The 19,044-nt window shown below is 45.4% G+C and overlaps 1 protein-coding gene across 5 annotated transcripts in view; it reads right to left on the bottom strand.

Moving 5' to 3' along the window:
- Positions 1-19,044, bottom strand: part of DENND2B (DENN domain containing 2B) — a 314,001-nt gene that overhangs the window by 56,823 nt on the left and 238,134 nt on the right. For all 5 annotated transcript variants that reach the window (XM_068260332.1, XM_068260333.1, XM_068260334.1 and 2 more), the window contains 5 exons: positions 18,149-18,245; positions 15,806-15,850; positions 13,743-13,927; positions 7,645-7,754; positions 4,553-4,622 (listed from right to left, as the gene is read on the bottom strand). In XM_068260332.1, the coding sequence (XP_068116433.1) occupies positions 4,553-4,622; positions 7,645-7,754; positions 13,743-13,927; positions 15,806-15,850; positions 18,149-18,245 (507 nt within the window). The remainder of the gene's footprint in view (positions 1-4,552; positions 4,623-7,644; positions 7,755-13,742; positions 13,928-15,805; positions 15,851-18,148; positions 18,246-19,044) is intronic.

Below are 19,044 nucleotides of genomic sequence, written 5' to 3'. Positions count from 1 at the left end.
TGGGGGTTGGTGGGAAGTTGGGTCTCAGAGGCAATCAAACAATCACGGGACAATCGAAGCCAATCACGGGACAATCAAATACAATCGCAGCACAATCGAATACAAGCGCAGCACAATCAAATCTGATGCACTCGGAAGGTGATGGGGGGTGGGGGTGGTGGTGGGGGTTGGTGGGAAGTTGGGTCTCAGAGGCAATCAAACAATCACGGGACAATCGAAGCAGATCACGGGACAATCAAATACAATCGCAGCACAATCGAATACAAGCGCAGCACAATCGAATACAAGCGCAGCACAGTCAAATACAATGCACTTGGACGGTGATTAGGGGGGGGTCTGAGGGCGATTTGAGGGGGTGGGGGGTTGATCAGGAGCCCGCACGGGGCAGACTGAGTCCTGATCTGATGAGAGGCAGACACAGGGGGTTACTGATCGCAGATCAGTTAGTGATCGCTGGGGAGGACAGATGTAAACAAAGAGCAGGGGATGTAATCAGGAGGGGGGTATGAGGGCAATCGAGGGCCTGGGCAGGTGATCGGTTACCCCCGCGGGGCAGTTAGGGTCTGCTCTGATGGGTGGGGGTGCTGAGGGGTGATGGACAGGTGATAGACAGGTGATCAGAGGGGGATCAGGGGGTAAGGTAGCTGTATACAGATGTATACAGTATACAGGGGGGTAGTCTGGGATGGGGTCTGGGGGTGATCTAAAGGTAGGTGGGGGGATCAGGGGTGACTAGGAGGCAGTTAGGGACCTAAACTAAGGGGCAGCGTCGCTAGTTAGTGGCAGGTGGGGGGGGTGGAGGTTTTGCAGGGGTGCAAGGGTGATAGGCAGGGGTCTGCTGGGGTGATCAGGGGGGGTATGAGGCCTGGGGTGGGTGATTAGGTAGGCTGAGGGCAAAAACAACAGTGTGCTGAGTTACTTACGAAGTGCTTCCTCCTCGCTAGTGGTCTCTGCAACAATGAGACCACGAGGCGAGGAGGAAGCACGTATAAGGCACTTTGTTTACCTAACAAAGTGCCTTATACATCCTGATTGGGCAGCTATGCGGATTCCTCCGCTCGCCGGCTCTGCTAAGTGGCCGGCGAGCGGAGACAAAATGCCCAAGTAACGATCCCGGGCGGAGGATCGCGTCACTGATGACGCGATCGCTCCGCCCATGCCCCTACAAGGACCGCCGCCAATTGTCAATACGGCGGTCCTTGCGGGGTGCACTTCCCGGCCGCCAATTGTACATACGGCGGTCGGGAAGTGGTTAAAGGGATACTGTAGGGGGGGGGTCGGGAGAAAATGAGCTGAACTTACCCGGGGCTTCTAATGGTCCCCCGCAGACATCCTGTGCCCGCGCAGCCACTCACCGATGCTCCGGCCCCGCCTCCGGTTCACTTCTGTAATTTCTGACTTTAAAGTCAGAAAACCACTGCGCCTGCACGCCCGTGTCCTCGCTCCTGCTGATGTCACCAGGAGTGTACTGCGCAGACAGACCATACTGGGCCTGCGCTGTGCGCTCTTGATGACATCAGCGGGATTGAGGACACGGCAACGCAGGCGCAGTGGTTTTCAGACTTTAAAGTCTGAAATTCCAGAAGTGAACCGGAGGCGGGGCCGGAGCATCGGTGAGTGGCTGCGCCAACACAGGACGTCTGCGGGGGACCGTTAGAAGCCCCAGGTAAGTTCAACTCATTTTCCCCTGACCCCCCTACAGTATCCCTTTAACTAATGTAGCCTGATTGGCTGAAGCCTCTTTCCCTCCTGTTTTCCCCTCCCACATCTCTGTTCCTCTCTGATTGGCCAATATTTCTCATGCTGAGACAATGCACTTTCTATAGTGGTGGGCAGGCAATGCATACACAATCAGGCAGAGAGTAAGGGAGGAAATTACATCAGGATAGGCTTCAAAATAGCCACAGTTAAAATGTGAAAAGCTAAGAAGGATTTTCTCTTTTTTTACTGTAGAAAAATCAATAAAATCAAAACGTGGGCAGTGTAATACATGTGTTATGTAAGTAGAGCAAGTATTTATCTACTTAGATATGTGTTTTTTTTTCTGAGAAAGTATGGCTGACAGCTCCTCTTTTAGGGCCCATTCACACTTGCTGATCGCAAAACGCTAGCGAGTTTGCTAGCGTTTTGCTCTGGTGTTTTTTGGCGATTAACGGCAAAAAACAAAACAAATCACCATTCACATCTGCCGATTTTTTAGCGATTGCATTTTGCGCTTCTATAGCACTTAATCGCAATCGCCTTAAATTGGTGCAGGCTACGCATTTGCGTTTAGCGGTTTTGGGCGATTTGCGCAAATAGCCCAAATGAGAATGGGCCCATAGACTTTTATTACCCTAGCGCTTTGAAAAGCGTTTTGCCAAAATCGCCGACAAAACGCTCAAGTGTGAATGGGCGCTAAGGGAGAGGATAGGATTAGGCATCAGTAAAGACGGGAACAAAATCCAGAATCACTAACAAAAAAGCATCTCTTCAAACAAACTTATGTCTTTTAATCTCCTAACTCTGTGACACCATCATTCATTGCTTTAGCCGGAGAATTCAATTAATATTCCTGCAACAGTTGCATGTGCCATCTTTTTAGGGCTTGAAAAAGAAAGTCATTAGCCGCTACTATGATTGTCCTCCGTACAGATAAGCTGAGGACGCACATGGTAAACAGAATAATGAATGTGGCGTCTGACTGTTACAACAACATTTGACATAACTTCCATTGCTCATTTGGCGTAGCAAGCAGGGCTGACATTTCAGGGTGATTATTCAGTAAAATGAAACCAGGACGTTTATTACCAGGAGACAGAAATACAAATATTGTATATCTGGCTGTGCCGGATTAGAAAAACAAGAAGATTTATGGGGAGCTCTATGAATCTTTCTGGAAATGGCTGCATGCTACGTCCTGATAATTCCTACTGAGGAGGAGGACTGTCTGGAGTGCAAGTGGATTCCTAGCTGAAGGTTCAGTTTAAAGGAGAACTGTAGTGAGAGGTATATGGAGGCTGCCATATTTATATCCTTTTAAGCAATACCAGTTGCCTGGCAGCCCTGCTGATCTGTTTGGCTGAAGTAGTGGCTGAATCACACCAGAAACAAACATGTAGCTAATCTTGTCATATCTGTCAACATTGTCAGAAAAACCTGATCTGCTGCATGCTTGTTCAGGGTCTATGGCTGAAAGTATTAGAGGCAGAGGATCAGCATAGCTTAAATGGAAATAAATATGGCAGCCTCCATACACCTCTCTCTCCAGTTCTCCTTTAAAGAGAACCCGAGGTGTGTTTAAAGAATGTTATCTGCATACAGAGGCTGGATCTGCCTATACAGCCCAGCCTCTGTTGCTATCCCAAACCCCACTAAGGTCCCCCTGCACTCTGCAATCCCTCATAAATCACAGCCGTGTTGTGAGGCTGTGTTTACATCTGTAGTGTCAGTCTCAGCTGCTCCCCCGCCTCCTGCATAGCTCCAGTCCCTGCCCCCGTCCCTTCCCTCCAATCAGCAGAGAAGGAAAGGGATGCAGGCGGGGACTGGAGTTCTGCAGGAGGCGGGGAGAGCAGCAGACTGACACTATAGAGATAAACACAGCTAGCTCTGACAAGCTGTTTGTCAGCAGCGTGGCTGTGATTTATGAGGGATTGCAGGGTGCAGGGGGACCTTAGGGGGGTTTGGGATAGCAACAGAGGCTGGGCTGTATAGGCAGATCCAGCCTCTGTATGCAGATACTATTCTTCAAACCCACCTCGGGTTCTCTTTAAGGTAGATTGGTTTAGTCAGTTCTGGACAGATCTTTCAAGTTTTTCCTTCTGTCTGTGCCCACTGAGACTTTCCCTCATTTCCTTTCCTAGGACTTTAATGACAACCCTGCTGGTCCCAATAGCAGGAAAAGGGGAACAGCAATACAACTTGTGGAAGATTCCAGGATCCAATTTTCTGGGAGTCATACACACTTTAGATGGCTAAAATGATTAATCCTGATCTTGTCAGCCAGAACCTAAACACACTGCAGTGAATGTGGCCTTTAAAGTGTACCAGAGATCACGATAATACAAAAATACCCGGGGCTTCCTCCCGCCCCATAAACACGTGTGAGTCCCACACTGTCCTCCCGCGGCATCCTGTACAGCGGCGATCAGCCCCGGTAACTTGCTCAGTCACGACCAGTCTGGGTCTTCGGCGCATGTGCAGTAGGCCCGTACAGCCGTCACAGAGCAAGTTACCGGGGCTGAGCGCCGCTGTACGGCAGGTGTTCCGACGTAATAACCTACACGTCGAATCAGCCTACATTCAATATCAAACGTTTACCAGGAGGGTTAGGGTTGGGGGAGGGGATAGTAAAAGTCTATGGGATTTAGGCTAGTTCGACAGTGTAGGTTAGATTGTTGGAGCACAGGCCACAGGAGGACAGCGTGGGACTCACAAGTGTTTATGGGGCAGGAGGAAGCCCCGGGTAAGTATTTTTGTATTACCGTGATCTCTGGTACACTTAAATTGACCAATGCTATATGCATACACAATAAAATACATTCATGTGCAGCCAAATAAATCGTGTTCTTACCAGCAATCTGCGGCAATAGCCGAACCTCCGGCTGCCGTCTTCACCCGTCAGCATAAAGGAGAAGGTCTCACTGGAAAAGAAAAGACCTTGTCACTTTGGAAAGGTTGAACACACTGGCATTTTTTTCTAGAATGTCTATGAAATACTCTTGTGATCTCTTCAGCTTCCTCCAGGGATTCATCCCATCCTGGGAGGGCTTAAAGAGGAACTTTAACCCAGGATGGACATGACTGACCTTCACCCCAGTGATAGCCAATATTCCTTTTCCCTCAAGAATCCTTTACCTTGAATATATCATCAGGAACATCTGTATGGCTGCTGTTGTGGTGAAAACCCTCCCACAGTGTGATGTTGGGGCTTTGGCCATCACAGGTTCCTGTCTGTGGCCCTCATTGCATTGTGAGAAATATGGCTGTCTCCAACTGCCAAGCAAGCAGTAACTCTCTCTGTGCATACACACAACCTCTTATCCTGTCACATTGTTATTGGTTGTGTTCACAGATAATGGTAGTTGGTGCTGTCTGTGTTTTTCTTGTCTGCCAACAGTAAAGATGACGACCTGCAGCCTCACCGTAGATTAAACAACAAGAACAAATGACATGGCGAAAGTCAAACCTTTTTTGATCTATCTTCCATTTTTTTTTTAACTTTTCAACGTTCTAATAAATTTTTCCCCTCTACTACTATCTTTTGGTTAAGTTCCTCTTTGAATCACAACTAACCTAAAAACTGAACAAGCCAAACTCTCAAAGCAATCATGTTGTTTAGTGTAAATTCTAAGCTCTACCTTTGGAACTAAACCTTTCAAACCAAAACCCCCATTGTGTAGCTGTGTTTTGTGATGTGAACAGAGTGGGGATGTGTTGGATTCTTCCTCTGAGTAGTCGTTATAGCTCATTTCCTGAGGGAGAATTCAGTTCCTGTCTGTGATACATCAGGAAGTGAAGAGAAATCTATTCTGCGGTAACAAAACAGCAATAAAAAAAAGACACCTTTTAAGCCTTCTCCTTTCTCTTAGCAACAAAAAGAGAGTGTTGCAGTGTCTGTTTATGACCCAGCCTCAAGGATAAGGCTGGATGTAGGAGAGGAGAAGTGAGCTAGTACACACAGAGCAGTGCAGCTATGTACACACACTCTACGAAAGTCGTTTGAAATGTTCGACGGACAGATTTCACCGTATCAGACAATAATCTTGTTAAAAAAAAAAAAGTAGCCTGACGACATCGGCGAGCAACCGATATTTGGCATTTTGCTCGATTCATCCGGTGGGTCAACTCAGATTACTGCTGGGCAGATATTGTGCAGTTGGCCACGTGTGTACAATGTTGTTTAAAGGGAACCATAACTGAGGGGAAAAAAAAGAGTTTCACTTACCTGGGGCTACTACCAGCCCCCTGCAGATATACCGTGCCCTCCCCAGGACAAGCCGATCCTCCGGTCCCTCCACAGTGAGACAATTTTGTTTCCGGCGACTGGCCACTGTGCCTGCAAGGCCTTGGCCGAACACGTCCTGGATTATGTTCCCGTCCTGTGCATGAATGCGCAGTAGGACTGTGATGGGAGCATGATCGAGGACGCGCGCCGTCAGGGCCTTGCAGGTGCAGTGGCTCAAAAACTTGCTCGCTGTGGGGGGACCGGAGGATCGGCTTGTCCCGGGGAGGGCACAGGATGTCTGCAGGGGGCCGGTAGTAGCCCCAGGTAAGTGAAACTCCTTTTTTCCCCTTAGTTATGGTTCACTTTAAATGAAATGGTTCTACAGAATGTGCATGTTGTGCATAATGTTGCTGGCACTTGGGCACGCAGCATTTAAATTAGTTGGTCATTTGCAACGTTGGTTTGTAGAAAACCTCATTGAAAAGACTCGTTTGTTGGTCGTTTGTTTGTGGTGACTTGTATAGCATGTGTATGGACCTTGACACAACTTAGGGACTGTCAGTGGCAAGCTAAAGGGGATCGCAGAGGCTGAAGACCCCGGCTGCTGCTCCTCTTACATGATGTCAGCACAAGGAAAGTGCAACGTGCCAAATCTGCCAGTCACACGTCCCCAGATACCCCGAGTTCCAGGAAAAATACCAGAGAGCGAGCACACAACCAGAAACATATGGACACACTTTGCACTTTAACCCTTCTGTGACTATTACATGCAGATACACTAGCTGCAGCAAGGGCTTCAAACAGCCACTCCAAAGCTGTCCATTAATGCTGCAATTTTTACCAAATGATCATATTTACGATAAGATCATTTTGATGGACAAAAAATGATGGTGTACAGTCGATGCACAGCATTTAATGCTAAGTATTCCCTATATAGAAACCATTGACATCGTATCTACGTTAAAATCCCCTACACGGATCAACCGGTTCTTTAATTTACAGGACACCTGAACTAAGTGAGATATGGAGGCTGACATACTTATTTCCATTTAAACTATACCAGTTTCCACACAGCGCTGCTGATCCTCTGCCTCTAATACTTTTAGCCATAGACCCTGAACAAGCATATGCAGATCAGATATTTTTTTTTACTTTATTAATTGCATGCTGGTTTCAAGTGTGTGATTCAGACATTACTAACCAGAAAGATCAGCAGGACTGCCAGGCAACTGCTATTGTTTAGTAAATAAGGCTTCATATCTTTTCAGGTTCCTGTCAGTCCGCAGAATGCATATTTAGGACCTGCACAATTTTCCCATATTGCTGATGCATTTCCCATAGATGCCTATGGTGGAAACACATCTGTTCCAGACTCCAACTAGACCACAATGCACCACTGGAATGGACACTGCACTGTCTGCTCCTGCAGGCCTTTGTAGATCAGGCTGAAGTGGGAACCTAACCCTGTATGGCTACCGACTATTCCTGCAAGTCATGTGACCTGCACCACATGCACACAGCTGCAGTAAGGAGGAGAGTGGATCCAATCTTACTTACTAAAACATCCCCACTGATTTGTGAATTTTTTGCATTGAGGCTGTTTGAAAGTGTTCTGCCTAAATCCAAAGCAATTCTGAGTCTATGTGGGAAGAAAAGAATTGGTTTCATTTCCTTGATTCCTTGCATCTCCCTGGTTTTTCCCAAACAGCACCACCTACCTGTGGTACTCAGATACCGGCATCCAGTCCCGAGCATCGGGGAAGCAGAACTGCGGAATGGCTTTCAGTCGCTCTTCTGCTTCTCGCATCTGTTTGGTTGGCCTCTCTAGCTGTGGATGGAAATATCAGGTTATACAGACTACAGGCGGCATCACACTGCAATCAGATGTACAGGCAGAACAAAGTGGCTGGAAATAAACAGAGTTTATGTCTGTTGCTGGATACAGAACACCCCTGATTATGTTTATTTATTAGTTTTTTGCAATGTTTTGGGAACTGAAAAGAGTGTTGCTTTAATGTGACAATAAAGAGGTCCCTTAAGGAGGCCACACATCTAGTGATGATGTGCAGATTCCACCAAGAGACTAATCTCTCTCTGATCGAAGCTGATCAGAGAGAGATCTGTCAGGTTGATTCCAGATCTATTTCAGCATGAAATCTTGTGGGAATTGGCTTAGTGATGCTGCCTTGCCGCTGTCCCCCTTATGGTACCCATACACGGTACAATAAAAACGTTTGATTTTCCCGTGTTTTTTTTTTTTACCAAAATGATCGAATCAAATGAAAGTTGAAAAGAATCCTTTTTTTTTTTTCGATCAAGAAAAATGAACGATTATCCCATTGTTTCTATAAAAATCAAACATGGTGGAAAAATCTTTATATTCGATCTAACAAAATAATCAAACTAAATTATCTAATCGACAGTACATAAAAAAATTGTACCGTGTATGAGCACCTTCAGTGTAAAATGTGCTTGTGCACTGAGAGCCTCTGTCGGCATATCTTGCTTGGCTGCCTAGTGCAGACAAACCAGTGCGTGGCATTAAGCAGTTATATTTTTTTGCCCCCGGACAGCTTCTTCTCTTCCTCCACCTTCTAGGTCCTGATCACATGATATAACATGTGATCGGGGTCCAGGAGACTGTGTCAGCGTTTCAATGCCACCCGGTGGTGGAAGAGGGGTGATGGAAGAGCCTGTTCCATCACCCCCTTCCACCACCGGGTGGTGCTGTAAGGATGATATAGTCTCCTGGATTTCGATCATGTTATATGTTATCGGAAACGAGAAGACATGTCAGGAGTAAGTTTCCATCGCTAAGGAGGAAGAAGCAGCCGATCCAGCAGTTTGGACAGGTAACTATGAAAGCTCCCTGCCTCCCATTCTACCCTGCCACCACATGCCGTGCCGAGTCTGCCTGGAAGGCACATTTCCCCAGTGGCATTAAAAATATGGCCCAGCAGCCAAATCAAGTTTTGCTTTATTTAGCTGCTAAAGAGTTAAAGGGAACCTGAACTGAGTAAAATTATTTAAAATAAACACATGACGTAGCTGCAAATGAATATTACATACTTCCCACGCTGTCAGTTCCTCTCAGAGGCTCACAATTTTCTTCTTACAGTGATCCCTGCTAGTTCTGACAATATTTTGTCAGAACTGAAATATACCAGTTGCTGTCAGTTATATAGCAGCTGCTGTCAGTTACAACTGAATGTGCAAGGTAATGTCCATGTTTCCCTATGGCTCAAGTGGGCGATTGTACAGTTTAACAGTATGCTGACCAGGAAACTTTTATGGGGTAGTGGCCATTTTCAAAATGGAGGACGGAGAATTCCATTTATCACAGTGTACACATGGGATGCAGGAGAGGAGTAAGGGATTGATGAGTAGACTACACAGGAGGTAAGTATGACCCGTGTATGTTTATCTTGACTTTTACATTTCAGTTCAGGTTCTCTTTAAGGTACTCATACACTATAGATTTATGTTTTCCTGATAATGATCATTTTTGTGGTTTACCTCCTTGTACTATTTGGTATTAGATCTGATCTCAGCAGGTACTATCGACTGCACTGGCGCTAAAGGCGCCCACTGACTGTACAATTTTTAGTGAACAATTGTATTTTCGATCAGATTATTTAGGTCATATTGTATGTAAAGAAGAGAAGCTGGTGTTCCTAATCGATCCTGAATGATTGTATTGTTGATTGTTTCCATAAGAAATGGTCCACAGTCATGTCAGATTTTTCACAGATACAATCGCAAGTACAATCATACGTTGGCTTTGTTAATATCAATAAAAATCTAATTTCTTCTGATCTAAACGATCTCTGCTAAAAATCACACCGTTAACGAGCAACTTAGCTTTGTATTGCCTGATGAAGTACAATGGCATGGGAATTGTCTATCCCACCTGCAGCCTCCCCACCACCCATGCTTCCACCACACTATCAGACAAAGGCCTTTACCAACCAATGTTTGATCAATACATTGATATCGATCGAGAGGGCCTTATCTTATTTCAGGGCTGGTTCACATTGGGGGGATTCTTCAGCGCTTTGCTGATCGCCGGCGATCAGCAAAGCGCTGCTACAATGTAGATACATTCACACTGCAGCGGTGGCGATTTTGATCAATCGCAGGAGACCGCGCTGCATACAGCGTTTTGGGGGCGATTGCTCTGTGATTCCCGTTCTAGTGAAAAGGAATCACAAGCACAAATCACGCTGAATCGCCAGATTTAGCCTGCAAAACGCGATCGAGGAGCCGAATGCGATCGCAGGCAAAGCGCCAAGTCTGAACCGGCCCTTACCTTGTACAGTGTACGTGTAAGCAACTATCCAACCATGACATTGGCACATCAATAAACAAAAATTGCTTGCTTATGTCCTGCCCATCATTCCCCCTCCTATAAAAATGTCACACTGCTTGGCTGTAGCCAAAAAGTGTGTCTGTACAGTGCTCCCTCCCCAAACAGTCTCTCTTACGATCAACAATGATGACTATTACACAATGAAGCTTCTGTGACTGGTAACCAGGGCCCTATTGTTCACTAGAGGTACTTAATCAAGGCTATACTGGTACCATTGTACTTGTGTTTTCTGTACGGATGTATACATTCCTATTGCTGATAATATTACTATCCTTATGTGAGATGACACTCTGGTTGCCCCACTGAAGTTAGTCTGATGGCTACTAATTTATGATAATACTAGCAGACCTAAGCCTGTTAACATAACGGGATGTAGGCCTCACTCACAACCCCCGTGACCGCCGCATGAAAGCGCACATGCACATGCGCACCATCACCCTCTGGTCCCGTCCTCCTCCTGTCCCAGCGGCCGCCCACGTTACACATGTGCAGTAGCGCAAAAGCACGGACACAGAGACACAGGGGATTTATGATATAGGATTAGTACTCATGTGGGGGAAGCAAGGTTGTTCCTGTCCAATGAGGCAGCTGTTTGTGGAATAGGGGACTGCTCAAAAAGAGGGCTGTACTTGGAACAGAAGGGACTACCTTACGTGGAAGAGCTAACTAATGCACATGAAAAGCAGGCTACTTTACCTGGTAGGGAAGGGCTACGCTACATGCAGGGGGATGGAAGGGTTACTGAACATGATAAAAGGGGTTACTGTAATGGTAGGTAATGGCTATGATATATGGTATACAGTGGAGTGAAAAACTATTTGCCCCCTTCCTGATTTCTTATTCTTTTGCATGTTTGTCAAACTTAAATGTTTCTGCTCATCAAAAACTGTTAACTATTAGTCAAAGATAACATAATTGAACACAAAATGCAGTTTTAAATGATGGTTTTTATTATTTAGTGAGAAAAAAACCCTCCAAATCTAAATGGCCCTGTGTGAAAAAGTGATTGCCCCCCTCGTTAAAAAATAACTTAGCTGTGGTTTATCACACCTGAGTTCAATTTCTGTAGTTACCCCCAGGCCTGATTACTGCCACACCTGTTTCAATCAAGAAATCACTTAAATAGGAGCTGACACAGAGAAGTAGACCAAAAGCACCTCAAAAGCTAGACATCATGCCAAGATCCAAAGAAATTCAGGAACAAATAAGAACAAAAGTACTGTAATTGAGATCTATCAGTTTGGTAAAGGTTATAAAGCCATTTCTAAAGCTTTGGGACTCTAGCGAACCACAGTGAGAGCCATTATCCACAAATGGCAAAAACATGGAACAGTGATGAACCTTCCCAGGAGTGGCCGGCCGACCAAAATTACCCCAAGAGCGCAGAGAAAACTCATCCGAGAGGCCACAAAAGACCCCAGGACAACATCTAAAGAACTGCAGGCCTCACTTGCCTCAATTAAGGTCAGTGTTCACGACTCAACCATAAGAAAGAGACTGGGCAAAAACGGCCTGCATGGCAGATATCCAAGGCGCAAACCACTTTTAAGCAAAAAGAACATTAAGGCTCATCTCAATTGTGCTAAAAAACATCTTAATGATTGCCAAGACTTGTGGGAAAATACCTTGTGGACCGACGAGACAAAAGTTGAACTTTTTGGCAGGTGCGTGTCCCGTTACATCTGGCGTAGAAGTAACACAGCATTTCAGCAAAAGAACATCATACCAGCAGTAAAATATGGTGGTGGAAGTGTGAAGGTCTGGGGTTGTTTTGCTGCTTCAGGACCTGGAAGGCATGCTGTGATAGATGGAACCATTAATTCTACTGTCTACCAAAAAATCCTGAAGGAGAATGTCCGGCCATCTGTTCGTCAACTCAAGCTGAAGCGATCTTTGGTGCTGCAGCAGGACAATGACCCAAAGCACACCAGCAAATCCACCTCTGAATGGCTTAAAGAGGAACTGTAACGAAAAAACGGCCCCTGGGGGGTACTCACCTCGGGTGGGGGAAGCCTCAGGATCCTAATGAGGCTTCCCACGCCGTCCTGCGTCCCTCGGGGGTCTCGCTGTAGCCCTCCGTACAGCGGTGACGTAATATTTACCTTTGCAGGCTCCTGCGCAGGCGCTCTGGCTGCTTTCGCTCCGAAGGAGGCGGAAATACCCGATCGCCGTCGGGTCCGCTCTACTGCGCAGGCGCAAGTCTGTGGCGCCTGCGCAGTAGAGCGGACCCGACTGAGATCGGGTATTTCCGCCTCCTTCGGAGCGAAAGCAGCCACAGCGCCCCCGCTGGAGCCTGCAAAGGTAAATATTGAATTGAACAGTCGGCACAGTCGCCGGCTGTTCGGAGGGCTGCAGCGAGACCTCCGTGGGACAGAGGACGGCGTGGGAAGCCTCATTAGGATCCTGAGGCTTCCCCCACCCGAGGTGAGTACCCCCCAGGGGATCTTTTTGTTGTTACAGAGTCTCTTTAAGTAAAACAAAATGAAGACTTTGGAGTGGCCTAGTCAAAGTCCTGACCTGAATCCTATTGAGATGTTGTGGCATGACCTTAAAAAGGTGGTTCATGCTAGAAAACCCTCAAATAAAGCTGAATTACAACAATTCTGCAAACATGAGTGGGCCAAAATTCCTCCAGAACGCTGTAAAAGACTCGTTGCAAGCTATCGCAAACGCTTGATTGCAGTTATTGCTGCTAAGGGTGGCCCAACCAGTTATTAGGTTCAGGGGACAATTTCTTTTTCACACAGGGCCATGTAGGTTTTGAGTTATTTTTCTCACTAAATAATGAAAACCATCATTTAAAATTGCATTTTGTGTTCAATTATGTTATCTTTGACTAATAGTTAACGGTTTTTGATGAGCAGAAACATTTAAGTGTGACAAACATGCAAAAGAATAAGAAATCAGGAAGGGGGCAAATAGTTTTTCACACCACTGTATATGAGGGGATGGAAGGATGTACTGGACAAGGAAAGAGGGCCACTCTTTTGATAGGGAAGGGTTATGCTATATGCAAGGGGATGGAAGGGGGTACTGGACATAATAAAAGGGGTTACTGTAATATTAGAGCAGGGCTATGATATATAAAGGGGGGTGGAAGGATGTACTGGACGAGTAAAATGGGCCACTCTAATGGTCGGGAAGGGCTATGCTACATGCAGGGGGATAGAAGGGGTACTGGACATGGTAAAAGAGGCTACTCTACATGAAAGAGTCGACAAATATGTATGAGAGGAGCTACTCTACATGAAGGGTAAGGGGAGGAATAAGACAAGAAAAGTGGTCTGGAGGAGACAAGCAGTCTCGAGATATTTCATATGACAGCTGTGAACCTTCCTCTATGTTCAATCCTAAGGAGTGTGGTGACACTAGATTAGTGACAGTCAGTGGCAGTGAAGCCCTGAGAGGTTATCTGAGAGGTCATAGGACAGAATCTGGGTGACACACCTTGGGAAATTGATAGGAGACTTCAGGGATGTAGGTGTTCTTTGAGGGCTTTTTCCTCATGGAGACGACCACAAAATACTCAAACAGCTCGCGTTCCTGCCACTCGATGAGCTCCAGCTCTAGTGTGCGGTAACTGGGGGCTCGGTTCAGCATGGACTTTATGTGGACCAGTCGCTGTGTGTGTGCTGGAGAGAGACAGAGAGGTACAGTCAGTGACAGAGAACACCAGAATCACCAGAGGTTGTCTTTCTGCATAATCCATAAAACATAGCATCTCATAACAAATCTGCTTTATAGCTCTGTATGTCCCTGTTGTGGACAAACCATTCTCTCTGTAACACTAGCAAAACAAATCTAGGTACATCACTCGATGTATGGGCAGACAGACCATTGCACAGATCCCTCTCTGATCAGAAAGGGATCTGTTGCCTGACCATACACTGCATGGTGATTTCTATCACAAATTCGCCAAGCGACGCTGCTTTGACCTGCCGCCCCACCCAGTGTATAAGTCCCCCTCCCCCCCGTGCCCAGTGTTAAAAGCTCACCTCTCTGCTGGCGTGACTCCTAGCCTCCTCCAGTGTCTAGTGTCACCACGAGTGCCTGTACCACAAGACACAGGTGGCTGTAGGACGTCACTATATGCTCCAGTGTCATGTGGTACAGGCGCTCCCTGTGACGCCCAGGAGTCATGCTGGAAGAAAGGTGAGCCTTTATACACTGCACATGGGTATAGGGGACACTGACCAGGGTTACTTCGGGTATGTCGGTTGTCACGATATTGAACATCATCACCATTGAACACCTCTTCAAGCCCTTGTGATTGAAAATTTGCAGCGTGACCAATAAATCCTTTCGACCAAGAATCAATCGAAAAAATGATTGGGTGACCATGTGCTAATCTCTAAAGTCTAGTACATAGGTATGAAGCATGTTGCCCGTCAGGGATTGGGACTGAATCCCCCAGGTGACAGAGCAGGACTGAGGCTGTACAGACACATCGCTGGCCTGCAGGCCAGCATTGCTTTCTGTTGCTATATGGGGGTGGTGTAAAGAAGAGGGCCAACGGAGCATCATAGGTCGTTATTGGCTGCCTCAGCCAAGTTTAAAGAGGAGTTGTCAGCCATACTATCTCAGGATAGAAAAACAAATATATAAGTAGATAAATATTTGCTCTACTTACATAACATATGTATTGTACTGTCCACGTTATGATTCCTGTGAATTTTATAAAGGAAAAGTAGAGAATCCTATTCTAGAAAGTTTCCATATTTACTGTGGCTATTTTGAAGCCAGTCCTGATGTCATTTCCTCCCTTAGTATCCTCTGCCTGATTTGCCCGCCCTTCACTATAGAAAGTGCATTGTTTCAGCCTGAGAAATTTTGGCCAATCAGAGAGGAAAAGAGGTGTGGGAGGGGAAAACAGGAGGGAAAGAGGCTTCAGCCAATCAGGCTGCATTAGTTAAGTCTGGGGGGAAGTAGAGTAGCAAAAAAAGACAACCCAGCATGCCCTGCAACTTCTCTTTTGTGTACCAAATTTTCTGTGTACCAAATAAGAGTCATGTAAACTGGGGAATGATAATTTATCAACAACAAAAATAATAGTGATTTTAACTTTTGGTTTGCCTGATTAGCATCCGTATTACTTGTTTACCAGATAAAAATAACAAATTGATTCATGATTTTATGCCCGACAGTTACTCTTTAATCTAACATGTGAAAAAGGCCCTGTGCTGTCCTATCTGTTTGGTACACATTCCGCAGGTAACATCATCATCACAGCATAAGTGAGAAGAAAAGGCCACAGAAAGATAGTCAAACATTTGTTTGTTATGGGCAGCATTTGGAAAGGTAAAAACTGCACCAGATGTGCCTGTTGGTGGCTCCATTAGACACTTCCTGTGATGTCACTGGAGAAAGAAAGTTGGAGCTGGGGGAAATTGCTGTATTCATTATACAAGCTATGGGCACATCACATAAGTGATGTTTTTATATTCAGGTTTATGCACATAAAAAATGGTAAGGGAAAAGCTACATAAAGAGTACAGGAAGGGTGACCTCACCTTTGAACCGGTCATCGGAGTCGCTCTCACTCTCACTGTTTTCATCTGTACAAAGAAAAATAATAAGTAATATTAACCACTTAAGCCCGAAGGGTTGAAATTTTTTTACATCAGAGCAACTTTCACCCCCCATTCATTTGCCAATAACTTTATCACTACTCATCACAATGAATTGATCTATATCTTGTTTTTTCCGCCACCAATTAGGCTTTCTGTGGGTGGTGCATTTTGCTAAGAGCCACTTTACTGTAAATGCATTTTAACAGGAAGAATAAGAAAAAAAATGGAAAAAATTCATTATTTCTCAGTTTTCAGCCATTATAGTTTTAAAATAATACATGCCTCCATAATTGAAACTCACGTATTGTATTTGCCCATATGCCCCGGGTATTACACCGTTAAAATTATGTCCCTATCACAATGTATGGCGACAATATTTTATTTGGAAATAAAGGTGCATTTTTTCAATTTGCGTCCATCACTATTTAGAAGCCCATAATTTATTAAATCATATTGATGTACTCCTTTGACATGCATATTTAAAAAGTTCAGACCCTTAGGTAACTATTTATGTTTTGTTTTGTTTTTTTATTATTGCAATTTTTTTTTTTTTTAATTATTTAAACTTGTATGTGGGTATTTTTTGGTGTGGGAGGTAAACAGGGTTTTTTTTAATGTATTTAATCGTATTTATTTAATACCAAGTGTGTTTTGGTTGTAATTTGCTATTTGGCCACAAGATGGCCAGAATCAAAAAGTCCTGGGAGCGATCGATCTCGCTCCCAGGCAGAAGAAAGGAGACCAGAGCTCAGAAAAGCCGCAGCGTCTGAAGAGACGCTGTCGGCTTTTCTCCGGGGGGGGGGGTCCGATCAGCGAAAGGGATTTATAATCCCTTTCACTGATCGGTGGGCTAGCGGCCAGCAGCGGGGGGCGCGCACGGGGGGGGGGGCCCGCGGGAGCGCGCGCAGCCTAACTGGATGAAAATTTTCGTCCAGTTGGGCTTAAGTGGTTAAGGACAGTTTTTTAGTACGATGTTTGTAATACCTCTTCTTACATCACTGACAACATCACACACACAGAAGTCTTAAAGCACACCTGAACTGAGAGACATGTGGAGGCTGCCATATTTATTTCCTTTTAAACAATGCAGATTGCCTTGCTGTCCTGCTGATCCTCTGTCTCTAATACATTTAGCCATAGACCCTGAACATGCATGCAGATCAGATGCTCTGACTGTCTTCTGACTGGATTAGCTGCATGCTTGTATAAGGTGTGTGATTCAGAAACTACTGATGCATGAAAGATCAGCAGGACAGTTAGACAACTGGTATTGTTCAACGGGAAATAAATATGGCAGCCTCTATATTCCTCTCACGTCAAGTCTTTTAAACTGTGTTTACACTGATATATATGTTGGCACAAAAAGCTTTTATACATCCGATTCTGACCGATTCTGATGCTTTTCATGTTTATGCACATACAATTGATGTGAAAACACACATTGTACGTGGTGCTGCATGCTGGTTTTGCTTTCAGAATGGTAACATGCAAAAGATGTATGGAAAGACTGTACGTATGTATGGAAGAGGCTGGTTACCTGGTCTTGTGTGGGGAAGTTAGGGGAAGAGACTGGTTATATAGTCTTCTATGGAGAGATTGAGGGAAAAGGTTGGTTACCTGGTCTTGTATGGAGAGACTGAGCGAAGGGTCTGGTTACCTAGTCTGATGTGGGGAGATTAGGGAAAGAGGGTTATCTGGTCTTGTATGGGTAGATTAGGGGAAGAGGCTAGTAACCTGGACTTGTATGAAGAAACTGAGGGAAGAGGCTGATTATCTGGTCACATATGAGTAGGTTAGGGGAAGAGACCGGTTATATAGTCTTCTATGGAGAGATTGAGGGAAAAGGCTGATTACCTGGTCTTGTATGGAGAGACTGAGGGAATGGGCTGGTTACCTAGTCTTGGGTGGGGTGATTGTGGGAAAGGCTGGTTACCTAGTCTTGTGCTGGGCAGGGCCGGGCCGAGGCAGAGGCTGGAGAGGCTCCAGCCTCAGGGCGACGAGTAGGAGGGGGCGCACAATTCATTCAGTTGTCATTCCCAATTGTGTTTGAAGCAGAAAGAAATAGGAAAAGGGGATACATGGCAGTGACTGCAAGTCAGATAACTAGAGATTGAGGCATTGGGGAGGTTGGGGGCCCTGGGGCGCCTCTTAGTCTAGTAGCAATCAGTGTGTGACGGCTGGGGTGGCAGGGATGGAGGGGCACACTTTGGTGTCTCAGCCTTTGGTGCTGAAGGACCTTGTCCCAGCTCTGGTGCTGGGATGAGTGTGTGAAGAGCTGGTTACCTCGTAGTGATGACGTCTCGATGTTGGACATCGATAGTTTCTTCAGCCTCTTTTTGCCTCTCTTGGCGCTATAGATGGAGTTTATCCTTTGGACAAGCTGGAAGATTGAAATAATCACTCATTACTCATTTTAACCAAAAAACGAAGGACCTAACACGTCGGAGACCACCGGAGAACATACAAGATCCAGCACGCCTGCCACCACTGTCATACATTCAGCACTCAGTAAATACCAGTATCAGTAGTCTGAAGGATTAGACCAAGTGGGGTAACCTTGATCAAATTAATTATTTAGAACTTCATACATTGTAAGTTAAAGAAGACAAATGTTGATAATACTGTATACTGTGTTCCTGTCTGTACCCCCTGCATGTAATAATGGGGATGCAGCCTCCTACCACCTTACACCAGCGCCCGGAGTTCCCCCACCCCCAGCAGTTTCTGCAATTTCCAGGATTATATATAACTCTGGCGGAAGTGGACGGGTTCAGTGATTGGACAGAACAGGACTGGATCACAGGCTAAAAATACTCCAATCTGTCCTGGAAATTTCACAATGACTGTTACCCACAGATAGCTAAAACGTCACTGAACTCAATAGCAGGAAAAAGGAACTGTGGTGAAAATAACTGAACTGAATAAAATCTTTTTTTTTTTTTACAAAATTCATTTATAAATGATAGTCAGTGTTTGCCCAATGTAAAATCTTTCCTCACCCCGATTTACATTCTGAAATTTATAACATATTTAGTTCTGTCAGGTGCAGCTCTGTGGAATGTTTGTTTCTGAGAAATTCAAAGCCAGTTTCCCAGAATGCTCTGTGAGGAGAATGGCGCATAGCTAAACAGCCTAGGCTAAGTATCAAGGCAGGGCTATATACCAATATACAGGAAGCA

This window comes from Hyperolius riggenbachi, chromosome 11 (assembly GCF_040937935.1).
Source record: "Hyperolius riggenbachi isolate aHypRig1 chromosome 11, aHypRig1.pri, whole genome shotgun sequence".
In the NCBI taxonomy this organism is placed as follows: Eukaryota; Metazoa; Chordata; class Amphibia; order Anura; family Hyperoliidae; genus Hyperolius; species Hyperolius riggenbachi.
This window is presented reverse-complemented; position numbering and strand designations above follow the sequence as displayed.